This window comes from Larus michahellis, chromosome 6 (genome assembly GCF_964199755.1).
Source record: "Larus michahellis chromosome 6, bLarMic1.1, whole genome shotgun sequence".
In the NCBI taxonomy this organism is placed as follows: Eukaryota; Metazoa; Chordata; class Aves; order Charadriiformes; family Laridae; genus Larus; species Larus michahellis.
Genome location: NC_133901.1, coordinates 29,413,186 through 29,441,115, shown reverse-complemented (window position 1 = coordinate 29,441,115; position 27,930 = coordinate 29,413,186). Strand labels below are relative to the sequence as shown.

General features: G+C 46.2%; 1 protein-coding gene across 9 annotated transcripts in view; it reads left to right on the top strand.

The window, feature by feature from the left end:
* Positions 1-27,930, top strand: part of LPP (LIM domain containing preferred translocation partner in lipoma) — a 339,264-nt gene that overhangs the window by 152,236 nt on the left and 159,098 nt on the right. For all 9 annotated transcript variants that reach the window (XM_074593072.1, XM_074593076.1, XM_074593073.1 and 6 more), the window contains 2 exons: positions 6,885-6,997; positions 27,544-27,666. In XM_074593072.1, coding sequence (XP_074449173.1) covers positions 6,885-6,997; positions 27,544-27,666 — 236 coding nt within the window. The remainder of the gene's footprint in view (positions 1-6,884; positions 6,998-27,543; positions 27,667-27,930) is intronic.

Sequence of the window (27,930 nt, the reverse complement as noted above, 5' to 3'; positions counted from 1 at the left end):
AGGTCAGCGAGTTCGGACAGAGGTGGGTGGGATTTTCCCCGCTGCTGACCAGAGCTGGAGTGAAAGATCTCTGTACAAGACACTAAAGATAGCATCTGTGCTAAATCAAGTTGCTTAATAAAATCTGTATCATCTGAAACGAGCCTGACATGGTGTGTTGATGCCGCTCCTTGCAGCGGTCACAAATTTGTAAGCAATGGAAGGGCTGCAGCTCCAGTCCCACTGAAGCACCTGGATATGCCTGAATGATGGTAAAACCTTATTACCTATTAAGAGGTAGAAAAAAAAATGGGTTTTGAGCTGCTGCCTCAGCTCAGACCCAAATGTCAAAGCAGCCAGTGTTGGATCTCCCCGTTGGCACTCTCCCACGTGGCTCCTCTGTCCCCATCAGAGTCTCATCTGCTACTCCTGAAAGCTTTAGTAACTTATTCTGGCTCTAGTCATGCTGGAAGAAATCCAGAGCGATTCCAACAGAGCTATTTTGGATTTGTGTTTGCAGGAGGAATTGTACCTAGAGGTTTTAAGTTAATCGCATGGTCATTTTTCCTCTGTATATTTAACCACTGGAGTTAATTAACATTTGAAAGTTTCACAGGCTGCTTCTCTCATTATCTCAGCTAGCTGTGGTAAAAGGCGGGTGGCAGGAGGGTAGTAGTCCGGATGAAGTTGTGCAGATAGGAAAAATGCTGGGAATCGTTTCCAATGAGTCCCAGGGGTTTGGGTAGTTGGACAAGGGGATGAGGGTGGAGGTGAGGATGCATAAGCTGCCATGGTACACGTCGCCTATTGACTTCCCATGTAGTAAACAAAATTACCAGATGATTGTTGGCGTGTGGTTGGGTTTGTTGTTTTTTTTTCCTTTGAAGAGAATATTTTAAGCAGGACTGCGATTCATAGTCCTGAACTGTAGGGGACTAATGTTCCTGTTCTCCAGCTGGGAGAAACTAATTCAACATCTTGTGTTGTAAACACTCACTCATTTTAACTGATTACACCTCCAATGTTCCTCAAATCACTAAAATTACTAATTGCTATTCCTTACACATCAGAGAGTGAATCCTGAATAATTAACCCCAAATAAAATTAGATGAATTGGCCCTTTTAATTAGAATCCCTGCTGCTGTTTGTTCTGAGCTTCCTTTTCTTACTGTTAAGAGACTTTTAGAATGATTAAAACTGTTTAAGACTTAAACAGCCAGTGACCTTTTAATACAATATAAATCCATAAAAGCAATATTTCAGCTAGCAGGTGGTGAAGTAAATTTTCAGTGCAACTACCTGACAGACTCAGTATTCCTTTTTTAAATGCTGAGGATGAAATTAGCCAGTGTGGGGTTTTTTTTCTCCCTGTTGCTTATTAATACAGTAGCTGATTAGCAAAAGTAGTTCAAATGGTAGGATTAGTGATTGGTAAGAGAGTGGTAATTTAAACAGTACTTTGGGTTGGTGGAGCTGCTTTATTTTAGGAATCACAGGTCAATGTGGTATTTATGATTTAGGCAGATGGTAGAACTGGTGTGTAATCATGCGGTGGTTTCCCCTGTACTGACATGGTGTCGGTGGCCCCTCACAACATGGTTTTGACCAAGGTTGCGCCAACACAAAACATGATTTTAATCATGTGCTTTCCTTGTCCAGTGATATATGTTAAATACAGATGTTACAAGAAAATGTTCACTTTAGGAAACTGAGTAAGATGGGGGTTCACACCTAAGAGTCACCAGGTCCTATCTAGATGAAGTTTTCTATAAAACTCCTATGGCGTCACTTCTGCAGTATGAAGTTTCACAGACCACTTACTTAGGAATACTACAATATTCTGCAGGTTCTTGCAGCGCCTATTGTGGAATACAGGTTCATGGTATCCTCAATCAAAAGTCGGAGTTAAATACTTGACAGAGCAATGGGAAATGCCAGTATCCGCTCAGTGCTTTCCCAAATAGAGTCTGTTTGGATTAGAATGGAAACACATTGGTGGGGGTTTGCTCCATCATTGTCCTTATTCTGGTTTCTGAGTCAGGGGAGAGCTGTGTTTTTCAGGTGATTCAAACTGATTCTGTACCAGCTTCAGAGTCAGAAATTATCAAGATGACGATGAGAAAGGGTTATTTTTGTTTAGAAGGAGAAAAATGAAAAACATCTGGGCATATAGTCTTCAGCTGTCTACCAGAGATCTGGGAAGACCAGTGTGAACCCTGTTTTGTTGGTTGATAGATTTCATTAAGTTATTGTTTCAGGGAAAAATATGATGTTTTGCTTTTTTGTGTTTCCGAGGGTTTTTCCCCCAAACAGTCTCTTCTTACTGAATATGTGAGATCTTCTTCATGTCTAGAAGTTTCAAAGCTGCAAATCTTCATGTCTAAACAACTGTGTCAGTCAAAGGGGGAGGCAATTACTGTGCTGCAACTCATTTGTTGTCTGGCAGATATATCTTCCCGAAAACAAAGGCTTGAGACATACGAGCCTGATCATGCAAAAAACTGAAGTGCACTTAAAAATTTAAAGGTTAGACTGTAAGTGAGAAAGGTGCTTGGTGCATGAGACAGGATGTTCTTGTCAGCTTGTACTTGTACCCAGAAGGCATTAGGCAGCCAATGGCAAAAATTTTAAGAGTTTCTATTCAGCCTGACAGGCTCGTGCTGATCTAGACATATGTTAAGGCTTTGAACAATTTTTTATTTGTACAGAGCAACCTGGTCTAGTGGGAGGTGTCCCTGCCCATGGCAGGGTGGGTTGGAACTAGACTATCTTTAAGGTCCCTTCTAACCTAAACCATTCTATGATTCCATGATTTGAAAAGTGTAGTAATGGAATGTCTAAATCTCCTTGGAAAGTGTAAGAGGAGAGGTTTAGGGGAGGAGAGGGGTAAAATCTTGCAAATGCATCTGCGTGGCACAGATTTGATTGGAGCCAGAAGCCGTGCTGGGGCTTGGGAAGCATCACTTCTGTTTATGGCTCTGCTATAGTTTCCCAACATAGCCGTGATGGACTGACTTAATTTCTGTCTAATTACTTGATTGTACAATATGGGGTAGAGCATTACTGGGGCTGATGGTATGTGGTTGTGCTGGGTGATGCTCTGGTGCAGGACCAGGCACGGGCGCTGAGAGAAGAGCTCAGAGCTGCGGTTTCACGGCACGTTGCGCCGTTGTATCTGAAATAGCCGAGCTGACACATGTGTCGCACCACGCAGCCCCTTTGTAGGTTGACTCACGTTCTTCACAGCTGTAAGAAGAAACGAGTAGCTGGCGCAATGAGGAGTGTTTATTTTCTCCTTTAAAGGTACAGTAATGGGTAGAGATTTCTCATTGCGAGAGCTGAAGGCAGGCTGTGCCGCAGTGCGAGGAGGGGCAGGATGCGGCTATCTGCCTGCAAACATGCCAGCCTCAGGCTGCCTCTGTGGGGGGAATTGCTGTTGGAAGGTGATTTCACCTGCCTTGAAGTATAAATTGACTCCTGGAGGTGCCTTGATGTGTCTCCATTGAGGGAGCTCAGTGCAGTGACTCTCATAATTTAAGTACCTCCAAGTGTTTAGGCTGATGACAGGTGAATATCAACCAAATGGCCAATCTCGGTGCAGAGCTGCAGTCAATACTAATAAGCCTTTTGCCCATTGTATCCCTTATTCACAGAGGGGCAGCAGGGGTAAATCAGGCAGAGGAGGGTGAGTGCTCAGGGTGGGATGTGTCCTCCACCAGCCCATGGTTAACTCTGGTAACCCCAGAGCCTTGTTTTCCCGGCGGCTGCCAGCGCATCCACGTGGACCAGGGGACGGTCCCTTGCCCAGTTGGCTCCCCACATAGCTGGTTGGTGCTGGAGGTGAGCAGCAGTGATATGCTCTGCCTGTACATGGACTTTCCTCCTCCTCCCATAGCTTGCCTGGCTCTAAGCAAGTGAAATCTGTCTGGCTTGCAAAGCTTCTAGGGTGAGGGAAGGTCCCCAAGGTACTTTGGAGCAGTCTGTAGGGAGATGCTGCTTAAATGTAGTCTAAGCTTGCTTTGAGCTTTTTTTCCTCCTTTACTCCCTCGAATGCAGACCTGTTTCTTCCACACGTCATCTAAAACCGTACGCTGCTCAAGACACAGATTTTATGGTCTTTGCATGCTTCCCTCTCTGCTGGAGGGAGACTTCCAGCAATGCCAATAATAATAGTACAGTAACAGTTTCCCCTCCTGCATCCAAGGGAATACTCTCCCGCGAGTGCAGTGGGAACAGCATCGGGTCCTGCAGCCGTGTGTGGGAAAGAGGAAAGTGCAGTGGCAGAATAAATAACTGAAGCTGTGAAGGAGAAAAGTCCATCTGTTTGCAGAGGACCAGGAAAAGGCCAAACATCTGCAAGGTCCCCCCAGTTCATCAGGCATCTGCTCTCTGCTTCCCAGTCTAAAAACAATGCCGTTTGTGGGGAGAGAGCGGAGCCAGCAGCTTATCTGACACAGAGTCAGCAGAGCTGGGCTGGGATGCGGTAAAGCCAGCTGTCTCCTACTGCAAAGAAAAGTCTTTTCTTCCAAACTCTAGAAAGGGCTCTTCTCTGCTTCTGTCCTTCGCTCCTTTTCTGAAAAATCTTCCCGATTTTTTTTTCTTTCGGGAGGAATGGATCTTCCAAAGGGGCAAAATGGTATTTGTTTGGTGTTTGTTGTAGCTATTGTTGTTTTCCCCTTCTATTATAGCAATTATTATTTTTCCCTTCTGTTTATGCACAAACCCTGGCCCTCTCCCTGCCTCATCCCCTTCAACACATTCTCTACCTCAATTTTGCTTAGGTGTTTTGAAGGGTTGTAATAAAGCAAGAGTGTCTGACTAATGTGCTGTGCAGGGAGATGGGTCTTTGGCACCGGATCTGGGACTAACTGGAGAAACATGATCTGAAGTGTATTCTTTGGGAAGTATGTGTCTGCTGGAGTTGAATTTGTTTGCAAAATCGTGTTGGTTAGAGGGTCATTTTCAGAGCAAAGGAGAAAAGTTTACTTAGCACTCAAAACATCCCAGCATTTTTTTAGAACTAAACACCAAGATATTAATTTCAAAATATTTCTTCTTTTCTTTTTACTCTGTATTGTATTTCATATGATTTGAAATAAAAGCTTGGATTAATTATAGGGCAAAGAGGATACTGCAGATGTTACTGGACATACTTTTTCTTAAAGATCAATCTTGAACTCTGTAATGTCATGAGCCAGTAGATTTCATGGGATTTTATGTATTGGAGAAACATGGTTGTCTTAAATTAGTTTTCAGTATGTTGTTTTCAAACTGTCTTCGTGCATCTGCATTTAGGATGATACTTTCTTATTGATTCAGAGGGGTTTTTTGAGTTCTATCCATGCTCACTTTGGGGAAAATGGGAAGAAATTACTTTCCTTGGAAATAAGATCCCTAAAAGTCCTAGGGGGAGTCTGTGCCTTTCAGAGAGTGATTTGAAATCAAACAGAAAAGCTTTCCAGGGCTGCAGACCCATCTGCTTCCCATGGCAAATAGCATGAAGGTGCTGTGCCAGCAGTGCTGCCCGGCTGGTGCCCGTGCCTGGGGTGGGCTGAGCCCGGGCCTTTGAACCTGGGCACGGGTGATCCAGAGGACGGCGGGTCACTGGGGTTTGGCTCAGCACCTCTCTTAAGCGGTTTGGAGCCTGCTCCTTGGTATTTGGGGGTGGTGCTGAGGGCGTGTAGCTGGGAGGTGGTGTGGCACTGCATGGACATGTGAAGGGTCAAGTAAGGAGCCCTTGTTTCCTCCCAAAAGGGTTAAAACCCTCCAAAAGCAATGGTTCCTATATATGTGAAATATCACAGTTTTTTCATCTTGAACTTCCATCCCACATGCTGCACACAGGAAAGCCAATAGCAAACAGCTCTACTTGCAGCATCAAGTTTTAGGAGAAGAAATAAAGATCTACCAAAGTGGCCCAAATTAGAGACAGCTTCTTCCCTAGGAGCCAAATCCAGTGCTCATGGCAAATGCCCTTTTTTTCATCCTTAGGAGATGCTTTCAGAGCCTGGTGTCCTGAGGCTTTCGGAGCCTGCGCTACTCTGTTGTTCTCCTTTATGCTCCCATCTCCCGTGAAGTTCTCAAGGAGAGGTCTCCCATCTCTATGCTAAGCTGGATGGCTTCACAGACAGTATGCTGCTTTGTCTTCACTTTTGGGAGTTTAAGACGAGCAAATTAAATGTAGATATTTTGTACATGATCCCCATGTAAAAAGCCTCCTCAGTGTTAAGAGGTGGATGCTTCTGAGCTTGCAACTGGCCCATCACATGGCCATTCTCACTGAGAAGAGCCTGAGATCTTCCCAGCAGTTCTTTACATGAAGCTATAAGGCCCCTCTAGGAAGAGGGAGATGCAAAGAGTGTGGCTGCCTGCCAGCCAGCAGCAGGGATGCAGGACATGGGCTGGTCTAGATTTTGGTCTCCAGCTCCAGCCCTCCATGTGTCCTGTGCAACAGGGAATCTCTGCGTTAGACAGCATCCGATGCTGTCTTTATAGTGATCAAGAAGAGCTGGCATAATATAGCACTCAAGGAGGGTGAATTGGATGGGATCCATTGCAAGGCTGGATACAGGGCGTTCATTATGGCAAGTTTTGTAGTTGCCTGTGGCAGGTTTGAGATGCAAGCTTCTGTCTGTGGAATTGGTTGTTGGTGCCTTCAGGCTTTGTGGCAAGTCATCTTCTGCTGCAGGGTCGGAGCACCTCTAAGCAATATGCCCACATTACTGAGCTGTCGTAGCCATCTCCTGAAGCAGAGAGGGGTGCAGCTGAGCATTTAATGGTTAAATGATGTGTTACCTCCTGTGCCACAAAACCAGTGGCAGAGTATTGCAGGGTTCACCCTGATCATCCATGTCATGATGTGGGGAAATGCTGCTGAGACTAAGTTCTCTCATTCTCCCTCCTAGGGGACTTCCTTCCTCCACCCCCACCTCCTGTGGATGACCTCGGGAACATCACATCATCACAAGGTGCCTTTCCTCCCCCGCCCCCTCTGGATGACGTTACTTTCAATGTGCAGGTAAGAAGACAGTAATTTTATCGTTTGTGCAGAACTGATCCAAAAATTGTGGAAATGAATGGATGATAATAAAACAAGGTGGCAAAGTGCTGTGGTTAGAAGTCATGTGTCAGGAACAACCAAGTCAGCTTTAGCAAGCTGTGTTTCCCAAGTAGGGAATATTTCCATTCAAAACTTGCTGGGCTATTAAAGGATTTTTCCCATCCGGCTTGAATTAGAAGACTAATTGCCTTGTGATGGCGAATGGGAGTGAAACCTTCCCAGAATGAGTTGTTTTCTGGAAGGGCCATCTCCTTCCATGGACTGTGGAGAGACTTTCGGGCAGTAATCTGATCCTAAAAGTGCTTTGTTTAGATGCCTAAAATTAAGTGAAGCAAATAAGTCCTGGCCCAGGCTTCAGTGATGTCACTGAGACCCTTTCCCTCTGCCTCTTTGCTGGCTTGGATCCTCTACATTTGCCATCTGGATGAAAGTGCAACTTCAGAGACGCATCAGGTGATGACGGTACAGCCTATGTGGATAGGGTCATACCTTGAACACCTTAGAAAGGTATGTACGCCTTTGTGCAGACATCGCCGGCTTGCCTGGAGTGCCAGATACTGTTGTGTTAGCTCAGGCACATTCAGGAGAGGCGTATTCAGACTGCAGGGACAGGCTGTCAGCGTGATCAAGGAGTGAGGAGCTGATCTTACCAGTGGAGACTAGGAGAGTTTGGCTTGTTAGCTGAGCAAAAGGAAGGCTGAGGAGAGGGTATGTTTGCGAATCTGAAATATGTTTGGGGAATAAGCACCAGAGAAGAACTGTTTCAGCTCTGGGTGAGTGTTGATGCAGGAACAGGAGAGGCTGAGTTTGCCAGAAGTACCTTCATGCTGGTGTTTACAAAGTTTCTGAGCACTGAGGCTGCAAAGGTCTGAAAGAGCCTTCTGGGAGGAGCAGTGAGAGCAAAGTGAGCGTGATTTGAGGCTGATGAGAGCTGTGTAATCCACAGCCATGGGGCTGCCCTTGATGACCCTGGAAGGTTGTGGCAGTCCTGTGTCCCTCGATGGATTTGAACCTGAGAATAGGCTAGCGGGCAGACATTGAACAGGATTCAAGAGACCTGACTTAGTTCCTGACCCTGCCACAAACTCTAGAGTCAATTAATCTACTTTGTGCCTCTGTGAAAAGAAAACATTTCCCTTCCTCGTGGGCTTCTTCTCAACCCTTGCCTGTGGTGAGATGTTCAGATGCCATCACAAAGCCTCAGCGTGTTCCTGCAATGGGTTCAGCATTATAAGCATCCTTCAAGAGGGAAGGGGTTAATGAGGATTGCATTCTCCCTTGCCAGGAAAGGCTGCAGCCATCAGGGACATTAGCCAAGTGCTAGCATGGCTTTTCCCAGCCTTGGGGGAATGAAGTAATTCCCCAGCAAGTGTTGTTCTGTCTCTTATCTCTCCGAGAAGAGTGGACCCTGTGGGAGCAGGGGAGCTTCCAGACTGCCCTGGGAAGTGGCGAAGCAGCAGGCTCCTGGCGAGGGCGGGGTGCTGCCTGCACGGCTGCCTGGGCAGGAGCCTGGGCAGTGGGAAGGGGCCGTGGCACCCCACATGCCTCTCCAGGGTCAGGCTTCACCCAAGGAGAGGACCTCACCATGTTTATTGGAAGGGGCTTGTGTCTTCAGCTCCTCATGCCTCCCTTCAAAGATGTGCCTGAGCCGCTCAGGGCTGTCACTGGGACGTGCCCCTTGGTAGAACCACCCGGTGGGACGGCTCTTCCCCGCTGAGCTCATGAAATTGCTATTTGTCTGGGAAGCTGGGGCTGGAGCCATGTTCACAGCATTGGGTTTTGGCAGGAGCTTGGTTAGAGTGAGATCCCTTTGAGTGGCACCCCATTTGGAGGAAGGCGAGCCTGCCAGTCCTACTCCAGCACTCCTGCCTGTCACCACCCCCAGATGTACTCTATGCAGCAAACGTGCGTCTCTGCCTTTAATCTGTTCTCTTGTGTCCCCTTTCTTTTCCCTTCCGTCCTCTGAAGGAGATCGGGAGCAGACAAAAACCAGGGCTAAGTCAGGAGCCAGCGGTGTCTCGTGCTGCAAGATCAGCTCCTTGTCTTGCAGGAGCAGCAAAAGCTGTGCTGAAGCAAGGCATAAGGCCCAAGAGATGAGGGAAAAGAGCAGGTGGCAGTGGAGAAAGCTGCTCAATGCCTTTGTGCATTGAACAAAATTGTTTTCACGACTCCAGACAGAGGTTCCTGTGCTGAAGGAGCGGAACGAACGGTGGCTGTGTTCCTTCTGCTGTGAATCCTTTCTCAGCCCTCAGGACATGGTTGCCTGAAGGTATGGATCTCACGAGCACATGTTGGATCAGGCTCTAACAAACTAAAGCCAAGCCTGATACTTGCTCTCTGATGACAGGCCACTTAATTTCCATGCCTCAGTTTCCCCGTATCTAAACATAAGTGCTGGAGCAGATGACCCTGTTCCTGAGTGTGGACCAGATCTGAGGCTGCTGTCTGGGGCGGTTCAGCCCCTGTGGACCCCGTGTGAGCCCTCCAGATTAACTCCAAGGTTTGAAATTTATTTGTTCCAGCAAATCAGCCCCCTTACAACAGAAATTGCTCTCTGGATGGCAGAGTGCTGATGACAGCTTAGGAAATATGTGAGCTGTGGCTTCAGGTACAGCTTTTTATACTAGGTGTTAAGTTGATGAGGGCAGCATAATATATATGTTTAGTTTATTATCATTTCGTGTGTTACTGTTAGCAGATGGCTAAAAGCTGCACAGATTATTACAGTTTAAGTTGTAGCTTAAGAGCAGCAGTTAAAATAATAATGCCCCGTTTTCATAGGCCTGTTTATCTCTGGATCTCTATTTGGACAGTGGAGCTGGCCACTTAGGATCAGATCCAAAAAGGTACTTTAGTATCTGACTTCCCTTGAGGTGCTTATGCTGTGATGGAAATCAGAGGAGGACTGGGTCGTGAAATACCTTTGCAATAGATCTGGCATTTTCTTGTAATTTCTGGTTTCCCATTTAGATCCATCATGTTCAGATTCACAGCAGGGCTGGGGAGGAAAGGGAAAGGAAATTTAAACTCTTTTCACATTAACTGTAATGCTTTAAAAAGAAATATAGAGAAAAGGAAACGTTTATATTTAAAAAGAGTGTGTTGGGGCTGGGGGAGAGTTGTGTTGGGAAGTTCCCCTTCGGCTGAAGTCAGCTGGGGAAGGCGAGGGCTTGTTCCCAGAATGGTGGTGAGGGCGCGGTGATGGCGTGTTTGACAAATAAGGACATGAGCAAAGAGCCTTTTGCCACGTTGGCTTGGGCTCAGTTTAAAAGAGAAAAAAAAAAAAAAAACGTAATCCTGGACGGGAAGAAAAATGAAATCACTGTTTGTCAAAGGGAAATAGATAGATCTGGGAGGGAGGGAGGCAGATTTTTATTATTTTTTTGCCTTCTAGTTTCAAAACAGGCATTCTGCCCAGGCCAGGGAAAGCAAAAGTGGAAAGCTCTCATAAGCAACCTCTCGAGTGCCCTGTGTGCTCACAGAGAGGGACCCTTGCTCATGGCGCCGGCAATTCCTTCCTTCCTTGCCAGGCAGGGTTGCTTAGGGGTGAGGACTGTGAAAAGCTGGTCCCTACCCTGCGTCCTGTTCCCGGGAAGGCTGACTCTGGAGCTGCATGTGCTACAGCTGCGTCTTGATAAGCTGTACCTGGGGGGGCTTCAGATCTTCACTGCCTTTGAAATAACCAGTTCTCCTTAAAGGAAAGGTTTAGAGCCCAGCATTTGGTGTCGGGGCAGGACCTGGGCGGCTCAGAGCAGATGTGACCCTCAACTGCCAAGGGCCACCTTGGAAAAACATGCATATACAAATTGCTGCTAATTACCCACAGGTGCTTCTTCTGCACTGTGGGTCTGATTTTCATTTGGGACCCTATAGATGCTACCACAACACAGAAAGGAGAGGATTGCATTCAGCTGGGAGATTGCCTCTTTCCCAACAACCCCTGTCTGTTATCAGTGTATTTTGTATTGACAGGCCACAAAACACTTTACAAAAGAAATACCAGTCTCTCCCTGATAAAGAAGCTGAAGCAGGGCAAGAGCTTTCCCTAGGTCACCAGGCTGACCAGCGGCAGGCTAAAAATAGGACCCAGATCTCCTGCGACCCAGAGCAGTTCTGTATGCCACATTGCACTGCCTCATTAGTGTAAAAACTGCAAATTAATGAATAAATACCATTGGTGACTGAGACCAGAAAGAATTTGGGGTACACCAAAAAGGACGTGCAAAAGTGGTTTAGGATGGGGTTTAATGTGAAGAAACAATCAGACTTTGAAAAGTTGCATGAAGGGTAGATTTAGGTTACATATTAGAATAAAGTCTTTACTGTGAGGGTGGTGAGGCACTGGAACAGATTGCCTGAGAAGCTGTGGCTGCCCCATCCCTGGAGGTCTTCAAGGCCAGGTTGGATGGGGCTTTGAGCAACCTGATCTAGTGGAAGGTGTCCCTGCCCATGGCGGGGGGCTTGGACTAGAGGACCTTTGAAGTCCTTCTGACACAAACCATTCTATGGTTCTATGATAAAATAGTTTAATACATCAGGTCTTGTTATAACCACCTGTGCATGGAGGGCCTGCAGTGCTGTGCTGTACATGGGCAGGAGCTATTCCCACATTCAGACCTATGGGACTCATGGACCAGGGCATATTGTCCTGTTGCGATATGCAGGAAATCAGCCAAAGGGTTCAAATTCCTACTGCCAAGGAATTTTGGGAGCAGAAATGCCGAAATGCGGTCTGAAGGCGTACATGCCTTCCTTGACAAGGCTGTTCAGAGGAGACCTGTCTCGCCTCTCCCTAGCACTCGCGCTTGGGAGAAGGTGGGAATGTGCTGATAGATGCGAGCGGTGAGAGCCCCGTCCTTGTTACGAGGGAGGTTGCCAGGCATTTTGCTGTCTGACTCCCTCCCAGCGAGCAGCGGCAGTGGTGCCTCTTCATGGGCTGTGACTCACCGACTAAGGAAATAGATGGAACAGAGGAATTTTTTTTATGATGATTATTATTTTTTTATTTTGGGTGCTCATATTGACAAATAGTTGGAGAGGGAAAAATGTGATTTTTGCCTACAGGGGGTGCTGCCTTAAATAGCGCATCTCTCGCTCGGCAGCGCGGCAGCTGGGCTCTGCCTGGGTGCTGGGCTCGCTTGAAACCGCCTGCCTTTTAATGTTTGGAGAAGCAGAAAAGGCCAAAGAGAGCAGAACATGTGTTCAGCCTCCCTCTAGTGCTAGATTTTGTTAATCATCAGGATTATTGGCCTGGGCGTAGGTGCTCGCTGGCGAGGAACGTGGGTAACGCGGCGCAGCTCTTGCTGCCGGCAGGGCTGGCTGGCTCCTGGCAAGGAGCAGTAGCTCCCAGTGACTCTGTAAATAAAGCCATAGTCGCTGTGTATTGCTTGCCATTTGAGAGCCGGCTTTTGCAGGTTTCTGAAACTCCTAACCTGATTTATTAAAATCCATGTGATAAGCAACTGCCTTTTATCTAAATTGAAGCCGTGTCCAGCAGTATAAATAAATTACCTGGTAATGTTAACCCTCTTACTCAAACCTTGGATTTGCAGGAATGCTTTTGATCTGTCTCCTTGCTTCTGCCTTCCTCGTGTGTTTGAGAAACAGGAATGTGCTGTGCTCTGAATTAGACTTGAGCAAATAACATGTATGCTCTCTGCATGTTTAAACGCTCACTGGGTCTCTACGGGTCAATATCTGTTTGCTCTATAATAGGGGTTTCTAGGCACTAAGGTGAGAACAATCAGCAATACAAAGTCTGTATATGTTGATGAATGTCTGGATGCATGATAGATAAAATGCATGTTTTTCTCATACGCGCATATATATATATATATATACACACACACACTATATATATGTATGAGAAATGCATAATAAGTGGGGATGTAGAGCAGACCTCTACGTTATTGGGGATCAAACATGCACATTTTATCCCTGCTGCTTTTTTATCCCATTCTGCGGGTAGCATCAGCAGTAGATCGAGGATCACAAGAGAAAAGGAACACTGAGCATTTCTTTCAGGCAGGTCTTGATGCAACCCATCTTATACGCATGTTTGTTTTACAATGCCAAACCACATTCTATTTTAAATCTTTAATGAACCTCTGTTCCCATCTATGTAACTTTCCAATCCCTACTCTCTTCAGAATAGACAAAGATGCTTATTATAAACCACAGATTTTACTGAAAGGGTAAACTGGAAAAGTTTTAATTGTACGGTGTAAGCCTGCCATTCATCTCTCTGCCTGGCTATTAATATCTTGGCAATGTTATAATGCAATACAGCCTTTAATAGCTAAACCTCTCGGCAAGGACTACAAAGGAAGCAAGGATCCAAACAGTTAACTGTGCTCATTATTTTCATCATGCTTATTACTGTGTTATTTAATGTATTTGTTATGTTATTGTTTAATATAGTAACACAGCACGCAGGATGCGCCAGGACCTGCACTGGTGCACACTCGTGCCTTCTTTGGGAGGAGGGTTGTGACTGAGGCTGGGAGACGTTTTTGGAGATGGAACAGAGCGGCTTTTGATAATCTGCCATACAGCGGGTGATGAGGTGAGGGAGCAGAAGAAAGCAAAAGCCTAATACAGATCATATGTAAATAAGGGTATGGGACCATCTAAAAAGTTGTGATAGGAAACAGAAAGGTCAGAGATGTTGCTGATTGTGATGTTCAGACATCATCAAACTAAAACCATCCCAGGTTAAAGCATAAGGCAGTGTTAGCACATGTGCCGGCTTGGGTCCAAACAGCAGGCTGTGGTCCCCCGGGGCTGTGCCCGAGGTTACAAGCCCTGGCGGGCACCTCCTGCTTGTGTGGGTACGTCTCTTTGTGCGATGCTGTCACACTACTGGAATCGGGTTCAGTGCTGGCACCTGCAGAGAGGTTAATCCGTAACCTGGATTATCCACCCGTGGATAATAGAGACACGAATGTGGAAAGTAATAGGGGAGGCATGGAGAGCATGCAGAAAAAGCAGGCAATTTTATCCTGTCAGAGCTAGTACCGGCCTGAGAGAGACAAAAGGGAAGGAAAAGCGTTACTGTATCCAAGGTAGAATTAAGCAGAGGGAAAATAAAAAGATAATGAAGATGTGGGAATTCTCCCATGGAAGCAGATGAGCTGAGTGATGGAAGAGAGTGAGATAAGATTGAAGAAATTTCCATTCTTCCAATTTCTGAGTGCTATTCAAATCATCTGTTTGGTTAGCAGGTCCTAGGAAAGATCTCTTGCAAGATTGGTTGCTCCTGTGTCAAATCCTGGGTAGCCTGTATTGCAGTAGGGAACTGTAATGCAGCAGCGAGACTAAGACAAACAGACTGTCAGTAGCAAGAAGGAATTCTAAAAACAGCAGACTAATTATTACGCCTTTTCTACGAAGCTGGCTTGGGTTGGAAGATGTGGTTTAGAAAGTCAAAGCCTTTCCATGCAGCTTGGGCATGGTGGTAGGCTGGAACGTGACAGAGCAGACGGAGTCAGATTCCCACCTTGGTTTTGGTGCTTTAAGTACTATGATGCAGTGTGGTACAGAAATGAGCTTTGGTCAAACAAGATGACAGGAAATACAGCTATTCTGATTGGAAAATCTAATTGACTGTCTAAATTCAGTTTTACAGCCCCGGAGTAGTTCAAAGAACAGGGCAAACTTCATCCTACTTTTGCCTGGCAGTAATGAGACGTGGATATGGAGAAGTAGTGAGAGCATCTCATTTCCAAGAATGGAAGTGGCTCAAATGCAGATTCCTGTCTCTGTTTTTTAGTTTCCGTCACTGGTGAAAAACAGCTTCAGCTGCCACAACAGGTGGTTTTGTTGTCAGAAAATGTTACCTCTGCGAAGGGTGTGCGGCACAGTGACTGCTCAAGCTGAAAGGTGATAGAAATACCAATGAGAAATGTTGTAGCCAGAGCTGGAGGAGTTTGTTCCAGGACAGAAGGGCAGGCATGATTTTAAGTGTCTGCTGCCAGTAAACTCCATCTTTGTAGGACAGTTCCCAGCAATTTTTATTTCTCAGTTTTGATTTGCTGTTGAAAATGCAGGACGTTGATTAGCTTTAACACACAAAGAACAGGTAAGGAAGAGCATCTGGAAAACATCATATGATGTTTTTAGTGTAGTTTTTAGTGGTGTGAGACGTAAAATAGAAATGTTTGAGAAAGCTGTAGCAATTCCAAGTGTTGCTGAAGCCAGCAAGTGACAGTTCTGCCAGAGGTGCTGTGCAGGCTCCTCTCCTTCGACAGTCCTGAGCTACAGCTCCTTCCCTCTCCTTCTCCTCATTTACGCATCTCTCTCGTGCCATGGAAACAGCCTCATGTCTTGTCACGCCCCAGGTCTAGCCTTCCTCTTCAGCTCTGTTACTCCACTCGCTCCTGAGTCGCTCTCCTTTTCCTTCCCCTGTCTCTGCAATTTCCCCTGGTTCTGCCCTGCGTTACCCCTCTGTGTGTTCCCAGGAGATGCCAATGCCGAGGTCCCTGCAGATGTTTAGGCACCAGCGCTTCCCATGGGTGGTGGTAGAGCTGCCCTCTGGGAGCAGCGTTTCATCGGTGCTAAGGTCGGATGAGCCTCTTTAAGACGTTTAGGTAGGGAATATACTTTCTGTACAGAAGTAAATCCCCTTTGGCTTCTGTGACTGTGTTGGCCCCAAGCAGAAACACAGTTAAAAGATATTTTCCTGAAGTCTAATGTGTACTGGGGACACCACATTTTCTGATGGATGAATTCTTATTGGAAAGCAACAACTTACATTCATTTATCTGCATATGGACAGTACCAAAATAAACCTTGGAGCTCACCCGGGAGGGATCTGCACACTGGGGATTCTCTCTGCAGGGTTCTGCAGTGGTCTCTGGCAGTGCAAGTGCAAGTTATTCATTGTTCAGCTTTCTGTGTAATTCACGTCCTTTTTCTTCAGCTGAGGTTCTCACTTAGGAAATGTGTAGAAGGTAAGGTGTCCAAACGAGGAGGTGGTTGTTAAAAAAGAACGAAAACCCACTGTCATCTGGCCAAATCAAATACCAGACATGCATCTGGCAGCCTTGAAGGGAAGATAAAAGTAGGCCTAATGGTTTGGAAAATGAGATTGCAAACTTCTTGAAGGCAAGGACTTTCCTCTGTGAATCAGAACTGCAGGGTCTCCCCAGCTTTGTTTGAGGTTTGCCCGCCCCATGGGCCGCAGTCATCAACTGCCCCAAAAACGTGCGGACTGAGGCAGAGTCCAGATTTTCCTTCTTCAGCTTTGAGAAACATACAGTAGGTCTTTAACGTGACTCATTTCTGCAGAAGCCAAACCCAAGCCATTGACTTTAATGTAGGTTTATGCATCCATTTCGCTGACATTTTGCCAGGTTCACTGGGAGATTCTTGAATTCTTGCAAACACTCTGGCGCGCTCCCCTTCCTATTACAGCAAAACAAGCAAACAAATTCAGAAGTATGTTATATGTTTAACTGCTGGCATTGGACCTTATTCAGGCTGTGAAAATTGACTGGCCAATTTTAATTTTACTTTTTTTTTCCGGTGGTGATTTCCTAATAGCTTCACAGCCCATGTTCGGGAATGCTTTCTCAAACTCGGAGGAGCTTGACTGTGTGCTTAAACTTCATTAAAGTTGATAGAACTTAAGCACACGTGTAAAATTAAGCATATGCTCATGTTTTATACAGCCTTTTTGCAGGTGAAACAAGCAGCTGCATATGGGTTTCCAACATATGATTAAATTCCAAAAGGAGTTTTTAAAAACAGTTTTAGTCAACCTTAATTTTCTGAAATTGGTAGCTTTAACAAAACCTATCTTTTTTGATTAAAATTGCCTGAGACGTGTCCCTTTTAAAAAGCTCTTCATTTAACTGTCACAATATAAAGTCTTGTGTGGGATAGAGTTTGTTCATGTAAATTTAGTTAAAGTGGTACAAACACAAAGTGATTTCAATAGATCTTTATGAACGCGGCAGTGCTGTTGCTTTCTCACCTCTGTCGACTTGGGGGCTAGGCAGAGCTATTAAATTGTCAGCTGTGCCCTTCTGCGTATCGCAGATGATAAGGCTTCGCCTGGTCACCCGGGCAGACCAAAGGCATCCAGCCTTGATCCGCAGACATCAAGAGATGGAGAAATCTTGGAAGTTTGTTCTAGCATTTAATTACCTGCAGTATTACGCATAAGTGAATATCTCTGTTATTTTTAAATAGAATTTCCCTGGCTTCGACTTCCCAGCTGCTGCGTGTTTTTCTGTGTTGCTGGATTGAACAGTCTTGTGGTATCTGGCGTTTTCATTTCTAAGCTGTTTAGATATTGCTATCGAGCTACTCGATCTCCTTCCTAGGTGAAACCAAGTGAGCTCTCTTTGTGTCTCCTTGTCAGCAGTTTCTGCTTTTCTGGGACGTCTCTCAAGTTCGTAAAACGCTCCGTTCCAAACTGGACAGGGTATTTCACTGCCAGACTCACCAGAAGTGTTGAAAGGAGTAAAATCACCTTCAGCTCTGCACTTCCCTCGCTCCAGGATGGCACGGCACCAGGCAGGAGCTGGTGTTTGGTGTGGTTTTCCCCTATGGAATGTAAATCCCGTGGGGGGGAGGGCCTGGGTGTGACAGCTTACCCCGTGTGTAGGTGTGTGTAATTCATGGCTTGTCAGACATGTCCTGTGCCATTGGAGGCATCCTCCTCCTCTTCCCTCTTCTCTTATGCCAGAAAAGGAAAGAGGAAGAATCACGACTTGGCCAGGATGTGGAGGTGAAGGGAGTCTTTGCTCTTGGACATCACCATGGGATCTTTTATAATGTAATGTTCACATCGTACAAGTCAGTGAGAAGGTCTTCCTTTATTGCAGCGGACACTTAATGAGCTATTTGGTTTCTACATTGATTAAACTTCGCAACTGTATTGGGGTAATTGGTTACTCTTCGGTTATGGTTCCCCTTGGAGGCAGATGATGAAATATCCGATACCTCCTCTTAGTTGTCATTTTTTCTGCAAGCAGCAATACTCTGCGGGGAACATCAGCCCTGCTTGATGGCTAATTAAACATTAATTTGTGACGATATTGGAGCAGATTTTAAGTTGGCGGGGGAGTGGGCAAAGAAAGGGGAAACTTTTAACAGCCACCATAATTATCAATAACGAGTCCTAATGTAATTGTATTAATTAAAAGAAAAAGGATATATTCCCTGCTGCTGTAAAGTTAGTTACAGTCACTGAAAGTCATGCTGGGTCAAAAGGATTTCATGGCCAGCTATTCTGGCCCTGTGAACAGAGAGGTAGCGCCATCCTGCAGAAGGCATAAAGAAAAAAAAAAAGATATATTCTACTTTATATTGTGTATTCTGTGGATGAACAGGACCGTTTCACTAATTCAATTTAATTCCCAAGGACGAGTGATTGTAACTCCACCCGGAGAATATTGAATTGCCTTAATGGAAAAACAAACTGGTTTTATTCTCCCCCTTCTCTCCCCATCATCCCCATTCAGTTTTCAAATAACTTTATGTGCCTCCTTAGTTTATTAATACACTTCTCATCTTGCTGCTGATTTTGCATCTGGTAGCACTTAACACAGACAAGACTCCCAAAGCTTTTGAACAGACATGTTAAGTAAACTATCAGGACTATCGGGTCTGCTGCTCTGGTAGATGTCAGCTCATGGGATCTCTTCATCCCTTGACTGTTCCTTATCAGTCCATCCTCTTGCTTCCACGTGCCTCTCCCCCATGTACGAGCTGGCCCGTAGTACAAAGATCCTCCAGTCAACTGAATGACATTTGCCGTTTTTCTGTTTTTCTGTTTTTCGGTAGCATGGCAGCTTTGAAAGCCCTGTTTAGACAACCTTGAAATCTCCAGAACTTCCTTCCATAAGCAAAAATGCAGTGGTCAGAAACCTGAAAAAGCCAGATGGAGGTTTGAATGCCTGAAGTAGAGGTATCAGTCTGTGATGTGGGGAGCAGGGGGCTGGATGAGACTGTCCTGGGGCAGAGCAGATGGGAGCTGAGGGGACTGGGCAACACAGGACCTCTGTGTCGGCATCTCCAGCTTTGGAGCACCTACAAGAACACACCTGGGCTGCAGGGCAGATCTTGTTGAGTGCTTTGACCTATTTGCTGCATCTTCTTTCCTCCTGTCGCATAGTTGCCTTCTGTTGTCCTCAAGAGCGGCAGCAGTTCAGAGAGTGGTGCACAATTCCTCATGGACTATTGTCCATGTCTCATCACAGCCACTGGGGCCATCAGCTGCTGGCCTTGAACCCAGTGCTTCACCAGAGCGTGCCACAGGCCGCGGAGCCTGTTGTCTAAACTTCTGCAATGCAGCTTCATCCTTTTTCCTTTCTCCTCACTCATCCAATATCCAGGGCCAAATCCTCTTCTGTGGTCTTGAGAAGTCTGAACAAACCATGGGTGTTTGTGGCAGAAGCTTCTCTCCAGTGTTAGGGGCAGGAGCTGTCGGGAAGGGAGAGCGTAGTCCTAGGCTCTGCCCTGGCATTACTGCTGCCCACCCGCACTGGTGGTATCCTGCCCGTGAGCGGAGCCAAGGTGCCGATTTCGGGATTGGGGCCCCTCTCAGGATGTGCAGAGGGCAGTGGCTTATTAAACAGTGATGGAGGAAGGGCCACTGGCCCACGAGACAGCGCTCAGCATGGCGTCGGCTCCGATCCAGCCTTCTGATCATGTGAAATCAGGGCCATCCGGCAGTGAAATTGCAGCTGGAGCTTGGATGGCGGTTTGTTGTCTTCTGGCATGTTTTGTCAGGGCTGGGACAGCAAATACAGAGAATGAAACGTCCTTTAAGGAGCTGTGTTGGCCCAGTGGATTAACATCCTCATCTGGTGGCCAGAAGGAACTTGATTGTGGCTCCGAGTTGCAGCACCTCGCTCCCACCCCTCTACCTGCTTTCCCTTCCCAGGGCTGGTATCCAGTTGACAACAAGCTCCTTGGAACGAGGATGTTTCCTAACTATTGCATGTGAGCGGTGCCAGTGATCTTGAGGGAAATATAAATCTTTATTGTCATACAGATTCATAACTGCAACAAAGTCTTTGCTGTCTTTCATATATGTGTCCCAGGAGGCTGAGTGCAATTGGCTGTGATTTCTGTTGTCTTGGCTACAAGGAGGGAGGAAGTGGGTTTCCAGGTGTTGGTCCAAGCCCTGGCACTAAGGTGAGGGTCAGTTATTAACCCGCAGAGACTGAAATGTACCCACCGGCAGAAGCGACTCCTGGCTGGTGTCAGCTGGTGGATAGAAAGCACGAGTGGAGGTTTCATGTAAATGTCGATAGAGTGCCAAATCAGATCGGCAATGGTCAGTAGAGAGTGCCCAGAGAAAAATGTAAAAGGGGAAGCACAGAACATTTTTTATTTATTGAATATCTTGGTGGAGTTTTCTTCCATGTGTTTTTCCAGCTGCTTTTGAAGTCTGTGTAAACTCACAGCAACCATCGTGTCTTGCAGCAGAAGGAGCTTAGCAGCATGTTATGTGACGAAACACCTACCCCCTTTTCTTTGTTTTGAGGCTGGTGCCTTCTAGTTTTGTGCTTTCTTCTTCTGTTATCTGCTTTCTCTGTTTTTTGTTTGTTTGTTTTTTTAATTTTTATTATTTGTCCTTATAAAGCCTCCTACACCACAGTGAGTTCATAAATTGGTTGTTAAGGTTTCGCAAGATGTCTCCTAGCAGTGCTTAGCAAATAACTTTTCTTCATCCGCTCATTCCTTTGCCCCAGCTGTAAGCCCGTGCAGTTCTTTACACCACCTTGCTGCTTTAGAGATAAGATCAGTTAATCCTCAGGATATTTAGATTTTACATGGGTGGAGAAATTGAATGCGGAACCATGGCTATGCCGGACCCACGCCGTAGGTCTGGGAATGAGCTGAGCTTGGACCTCAGGAGCACAGTTCCCTTTACCCTGCTGCGTCTCCTATGGTTTGCTGTGGCACAGCTGCTGGTGTGAACTTTGCCAAGGGAAGACATTTGGCACATTTATTGACCCTTTTTGGGGCAGTAAGGTAGGCTGGTGTTTAGTGGACGATCGCCTCCCACCCCATTTAAGTCCCGTTCCAGGTAAGCCCACCTGCTTCCTTATGGGGAGATCTTCAAAAGTGGACAGAGTTGTAGAAATGTTGCTCAGTTAAATGACAGCAGCATCCAAGAGACACCGAATGGCACCTTTGAACAGCCTACTTCAAACTTTGAAGTGTTTTCCTTTGGTCCAGCTAATATCCAGCAACACAAACCAGGTAAAACTATTCTGTGCCTGAAAAAAAAAGAAAGAACGGGGGAAAAAATAAATCAAAACCTAACTTCCCTTTGGCTTTTATCCTTGATGTCATCAAAAGACTAAAAAGGATATTTCAGGCCTGGCTTCAGCCTGATGGAACAGCAGGGAAGTTCTTTTCTATTAGATCCTTGATACAATCACGTCTGGTGAAATCACTGCGGTCACATCTGCTGAAATCTTCCATCATTTCGGATTTGTTTCAAAAGACTCAATCTTTCTGTTTTTAAAGGGTGCGACTACTTTTCCAGCCCCTCTTTGGTGCCTGGAACGGTGATTAGGCATCAGTCAAGCATTTTAGACCCCCCGTTACCCCGAATGCTGCAGTCAGCTCATGCCTCCGTGTGTGTGCTTGGTGGGGCCGCCTCTTGGGACTGTTTTAATTTACATTAGGGAATTTGAAACAAAATGTTTGTACTTGTCCTTAGGCTCAGGGGAGAATAGACACAGCAGCTCATCTTCAAGGTGCCTCATTTTCCGGATATACGCCCTTGAGGGTGTATCTTTTTGCCACTGCAGTGTCTTTTTGTGCTTTGGATGGCTTTTGCGACCTTGGGAAGAAAACCGGGAAATTCTACAGCGGGAGAGATGGGGTAGCAAGGGTGTGTGTCTGAAAAGGATCTTGCCTCTGGCAGTGGTATTGTTGGAGAAAGTGCAAAGAAAGGGAAGAAAAAAAAGAAAGAAAAACTAAACACAAACCCCAGCCTGAAGTATATCAAGACTGAGTCACTTTTCTTCTTCCTGGTTAAAATTTCTCACAGTCTCTTCTTGTATGTATAGTGGATGCCATCAAAATCAAACATCTTTCCCTCCTCTCCCCTGCCTTGCCCCCAGCTAAAATAGCAAATAAGAGCCCCATCCTTCTTTCTCTGTCTGCAGCTCTGTCTGAGCCCAGTGCCTGAGGCCGTGGAGTAGAGAGAGATGCCAACTCCTTCTTTGGAGAGCTGCTTCATTTGCTCTTCCTCCCATCTCAGCACCTACCCGAGGATTTTGAGAGCCTGCAGAGCCTGGCAGGTGGCTGCTGGGGGTGCAACCTGGGGGAAGCAGGCAGTGGATGCTGAATTTATCAGCTCTTCTGCCTCATCTGTGGCTCAGTTGCATTTGCTGGAGGAAAGGACAATAAAGTTTTCCAGGGCGAAAGTCTTTATTTACTATCTAACCCTGATTTGCCTAGATTCCCCTCTTCCTCACTCCCCTTGTTGCTTTAGTCCTTCCTTTCCATGTCTGCCTTTGCAGCAAAGGTTTTTCTGCTCCCTGCTTCTCCCCATTCCTGGATGTGTAAATGCAAACACTGTTCACAGAATCACAGAAACTTCAGAGTTGGAAGGGACCTCTAGAGATCATCTAGTCCAACTCCCCTGCTAAAGCAGGATTGCCCAGAGCACATCACTCAGGACTGTATCCAGGCGAGTCTTGAAAACCTCCAGAGAAGGGGACTCCACAACCTCCCTGGGCAGCCTGTGCCAGTGCTCTGTCACCCTCACCGAAAAGAAGTTTTTCCATGTATTTGAACGGAACTTCCTATGTTCCAACTTGTGCCCATTGCCCCTCATCCTGTCACTGGGAACCTGTTGACCTGTCTCAGCCCAAAGAGAGCTCCCCAAGTACCTCAGGCTCCCAGTAAAACCAATGTACCGAGAGCTGAGGGCACTGGGGGCCCCCAGACCATTTGTTTCGAGTCATTAGCTACGACCTTTCTTAATATCCATGGTGTTCATCTCCATTCTTCCACTTGCGAGTTACGAGGTTATCAGTGACTTGTGATAGCACGGCGAGCAGAGCGAGCTGGTGATAGGAGGAACGTTGTGTGTCTGGCTGTAGCTCTGCTGTCTTGGATGTGTCTGTACAAATACAATGGCATTGCATTTCCCAGTGACAACAGCTTGTGTTCCTGGGGTGCAGCTCAGAGGATGAGCTGACCACATCGCTTATGAAAAGCACTCATCTCAACCTACTTCAGAGAAGACTTGAGCAAGGCTAAGGTGGATGGGAAGAAGGTGGATCTTGATGCTGGAAAATTGCAGAGTGTTGAGCATAGTCCCGATGCTCTAAAAGCGTTCAGGAGTTTGGATGTTGCCTTGATTTGGAAGAAAATATACCCTGGGACTCTGGAGTCACTTCTAACCCACTGTCCATGTAAGTCAGGAGGTTGCTATTGGAAAGTCACCCTCCGTCTTTCCCTGACACAGCAACACCACCAGGCATCAACATGATTTCCCGTAGAGGCTCAGAAGCCAACCTGGCAGCCCAGACCACATCCCATCTCTTGTTCCAGGGGCTAATGACTGTCCCAGGCTGCAGCACTGTGTGGCAGCAGACAGGGCATGGAAAGAGGGAAAAACAGAGGATAAAAGAGAGGCGGCTGGTTCTGGGTAGGGAAAGGAATTTGGAGCAGGAGCTAGGAAGGACATCTGGGAGCCAGATTCTTCTCTTTGAGCCCATTGCAAGGAGCTGGCTTGGACAAACGAGAAGTGTTCTTGTTTCTCTGCTGTAACCTGCAAAATGTGATAAGAGGAGGTGATCTACGCTGTAGGAAAAGGTGGCATGTAGGGAAATCATTGTGCTTTTTATGTCCTCTAGCTTGATGAATAGTGTTATGGCCTTTCCAGCACAGTAGGGCAAACTTTCAGGTCCTGCCTTGCCCTCTGCACGGCATGTTCTCTAACAGACGTCCGTCCCTTGGGGTGATGTGCAGGGACCTGTCGCACTGACTGATGTTGGGTGGTAGGATTAGCAAAATTAAAGCCAATTTTCATCGGAACAGAGGGGGTTGACAGGGCTCAGGAGTGGATTACCATCACAGCTGCTCTGAGCTGCACACCAGGAATTCAGGGGCGAACAAACAAGCCAAGCAGTGAAGCTCTCTGCTGTTTTTCTCTCTTTTGCCTCGCAGCAGGAACTGAGCCAGGCGATAGGAGTGTAGGCGTTGCAGAAGTTCACGTGAGTGTATAGTGTCTGGCATGAGTAATTTGTTGGACTGGGTTGGCTTATGTTTGCTTTTTGTCGAACTCACGTTGGCTGGGCCAAAGATAGCATCTTTTTTCTTTTTCAACCCATTTTTCCATATTCTGCTGGCTGAATGGGAGGGCGTGCAAGTGACATGTCTGCAACAACGCCGTAAATCCAGACAGAAATAGAATTAGCAGTTCTTTCTGGTTCCGGTGTTTGTATCTGCGAGGTCGTGGGCTTAACCAGTCTGGGTTCCTCAGAGCAGAGCCGTGTCTGTGCGAACCTGTTGTGCCTTGGGACCTGGTGCTTGGGTTTTGTTCCAGAGCAATATCATAAAACTTTTATAGCAACGTCATGACGAAGAGCATGAGAAGAGAAATAACTTAACCCTCTCTTGCTGAAGTTAGTGTTGGAAATTCTTCTCCTCTTCCCATATGCAGCAAATCCCTTGGTTGAATCTGGAGCACTGTGAGGAGAAAAATGCAAGATTCGTGGAAATGGGGAAGAGAGAGCAAGCAGAAACCTGTCTTTGTGAGGATTACCGTTTCTTAAATGTGCTTAAAGTCCAGTCCTGTCCCAATAGGCCCTTACACACATCGGTAGCATTATTCGTTGGCACTGTCATACTGCATTGTGCTCCAGCATTTGTAGAATTGGGCTCTTAATCTATGTTGATTATGTTTTAATTGAATAAATAAATCTTTTTCAGAGCCCAGAATCAGTAGAGATGTTTCCATGCTATTTTATTTTATTTTTCTAGGTTTCCTAAGGACATTTAACTTTTACAACCTTACAACTTGTTCTGCAGCATTTGCTAGTCAGCTATTGCGTAATTGTTCTGGGGAATGAGAACCTGGGAATAATATGGCCCAGAAATGCTAAGAAGCAGAAATGAAATCGGCTTATCTTCTCATCCGCCACCATCCCTCTTCTCCAGGGTTGGGGTACCAAAGGGGTACCAAACGGGCCGTGTTTGGGCTCCAGTTTTACTCCTGGGTCTGCCATTGGCTTGATTTATCACCTCAAGTGTTGGGGCCTTGGGTGCCCTTCGCATCTCCTCCCCTTTCCAGGCTGGCTTTTGGCTGCTTGGCTTAAAAATTCTCTGGAGTGGAGCAAGCACAGTTTTTGTGTCTGGGAAGCCTGAGGCTGTCCTGTACTTACAGGCCAACAACTGGAGGATAAAGAAAAACCAAACAAGAGCCATGAAGTGCACTAATAGTGGAAAGGAAATTGTACTTTTGCAGATTTAAAAATCCAGGTGCCTACAGCTAGCCAGGAGTAAGGGTCTGGGGTAATTTCTGTGAAAAGTATTTCTTTTTTTGAACAATACTTTGGATGGAAAAACTTTGGCTCTATAATAAAAATAAGCAAGAAGGATTGAGTTTGTAAGTAGTTTCTAACCTGACTCTCAGCCTTTTTAATGACGTGTTCTTGCATAAAGCACATTGGAGCTTCCATTTTCGTGTTAGTCAAGCCAAATTTATTGTAATCCAATAAGATTTAATAATCATTAGGAACTAATGAATGCCTCAGCACGTATAAGCTTGGCAGATCAGAGCCTGCCTGCTTTGCATAGTCTGTCTCTCTTTGACCAACTTGCCACTTATGTGTCGGATTGATGACTGGGGAGTTCTGTAAAACAGGTAATGATCGAATGCTCCTAAAATGAAATTTAAATAGAAACTATCTGGAACAGCCAGTGAGCCAAAGGAAAAGGCGAATTTTTGGCTTGAAAAATTGAAGTAACTTGGTGAGAGTGAAGGCAAACAGAGCTGAATTGTCTGTGGGGAGGTGCTGGTATGGTCTGAACAGGCTTTAGAGTTGAAATTAGGTGGGTTGTTATGTAATTCTTTAGTATTTTTATTGTTGTAGTAGTCAAGCTGCGCATGAGCTCTTCTGCACAGAGCTCTGTAGTTGCACGTACGCGGAGAGACTCTGTCTGGGGGATTTGCAGATAAGTCAGACATGGAAGGACAGAAGAAAAATACCGACTATGACTCAGGTTAAGAAAAGACTTCCAATGTGTAATATTTCACTTGACTCAAGAACTTTGGTTCCTGCGCATGCCCTAAATGTGGGCTAGCTCCAGGCACCTACATTGCACCTGACAGGGATCCTTAGCTGGTTTTCCTTAACTTCTCATTCCCGACGGAGCTGCCTAATTTCCAAAGCACTGAAAATATTGAGGAGGAAGATGTTTCCTAGCTTGTGCTGCCTTTGTGCACTGCTGGGAGGTACCGCTGTTGGGTTGGGCTGTACAGCACAGCGGCCCTTCCCAGGAGGTTTTGGACTATGTTGATTTTTCAAAAACAAAGTATGTGAATGAGTCCTCTTTTAAAACGTTTATTCTAGCAGGGATTGTAGTGCAGCCCTTGAACAGTAGCTCGGGGATCACGTACTCTCCTGCGGTGCTGAGACCTGGGTTTTACTTTTGGGTATGGGTGGTGGTGGTGAAAATTCATGTCTCTTCCCTTCCAAATGAGTGTCCCTGCCAGCCTGGGTACGAGTGGGGCTGGGCCGTTATGAAAGCAGAGAGAAAGCAAAATGTATTCAATCAGAAACGGTCCTGGCTGTAGGTTGGTATTTGCTCTGGGCATGGGTTTTCCAGAGTAATGGCCCTTTTTACAAGGACCTTATTTATGTTACTTTGTGACCACTTATTGCAAATCATGCCCTTCACCTTGAATCTGCTAGAGAAAGAATTGAACTTTTTCACTTCTCCTTGAAGGAGCACATTTTTTAGATGGAAATTGTTAAGAAGTGTTGAATCAGACAGGTACAGCTACCACCAATTGATTTAAAATAATAATAGGTGCAGGTGGCCGGTCACTGGCCACTGTGGCTTGCAGTTCTGCTCTGTTTGTGCTTTGCCTGGGATGGGGATGTGGCAGAAGAGATGCTCTGAGGATCCAGGTCCTCCAAGCCTGTCCCCAGCTCTGGCTGCCCAGCCAGGCATCCTTCTAAAATACATCGTCTCCATCTGCGGGAGCAGGGATTGTCCTGCCTCCTCACCTCGGCAGCAGATTGCGCACCAAATTGTGTAATGCTCCAAGTCAGTTTAACACAATGGGACCATTGTGGGAAATACATGAAGAAAAGCCCGAAAGCAGCCTAAATCCCTGTGAGATGGAGGCTTGCTGCTGGTGCTGGGAGAGAGCTATAGCATTTCAGCATGTTTGTCCCTGCAACCCGAGAGTTATTGCTGGGCATGGTAGCAGCTCTATGAAGACAGTAAGAAACCATGTGCCAGGCCAAGTGGTTTGAATAACTGGAACTAATTCTTTCTTCTTTAAGGTGAATCCTGGTGGCAAGACGCTTGAGGAGAGGCGGTCCAGTTTAGATGCAGAAATCGACTCTCTGACCAGCATCCTGGCCGACCTAGAGAGCAGCTCTCCTTACAAACCTCGGACTCAACAGGTTAGTGGCACATTGCGTAAACAGAGAGTGGGAGAGTGGCCAGCGTCGACTGCTGGAGTCAATTTGCTAACCGCTTGGTATTCGTTGCGAGCAGGCATGCCAGCTCCTCCTGATAGCATCCAGATGTGGCTGTCAATGGGGAGAAGGGTGCAGCCGCTCTGAAGGGGGCACCGGCTCAAAAGCTGCCGTACCTCTAAGCGAAGGGCCTCTGATCCCGATTGTTAGATTGCCACGGAGATTGTTAGAAAAATACTCGCAAAAAAT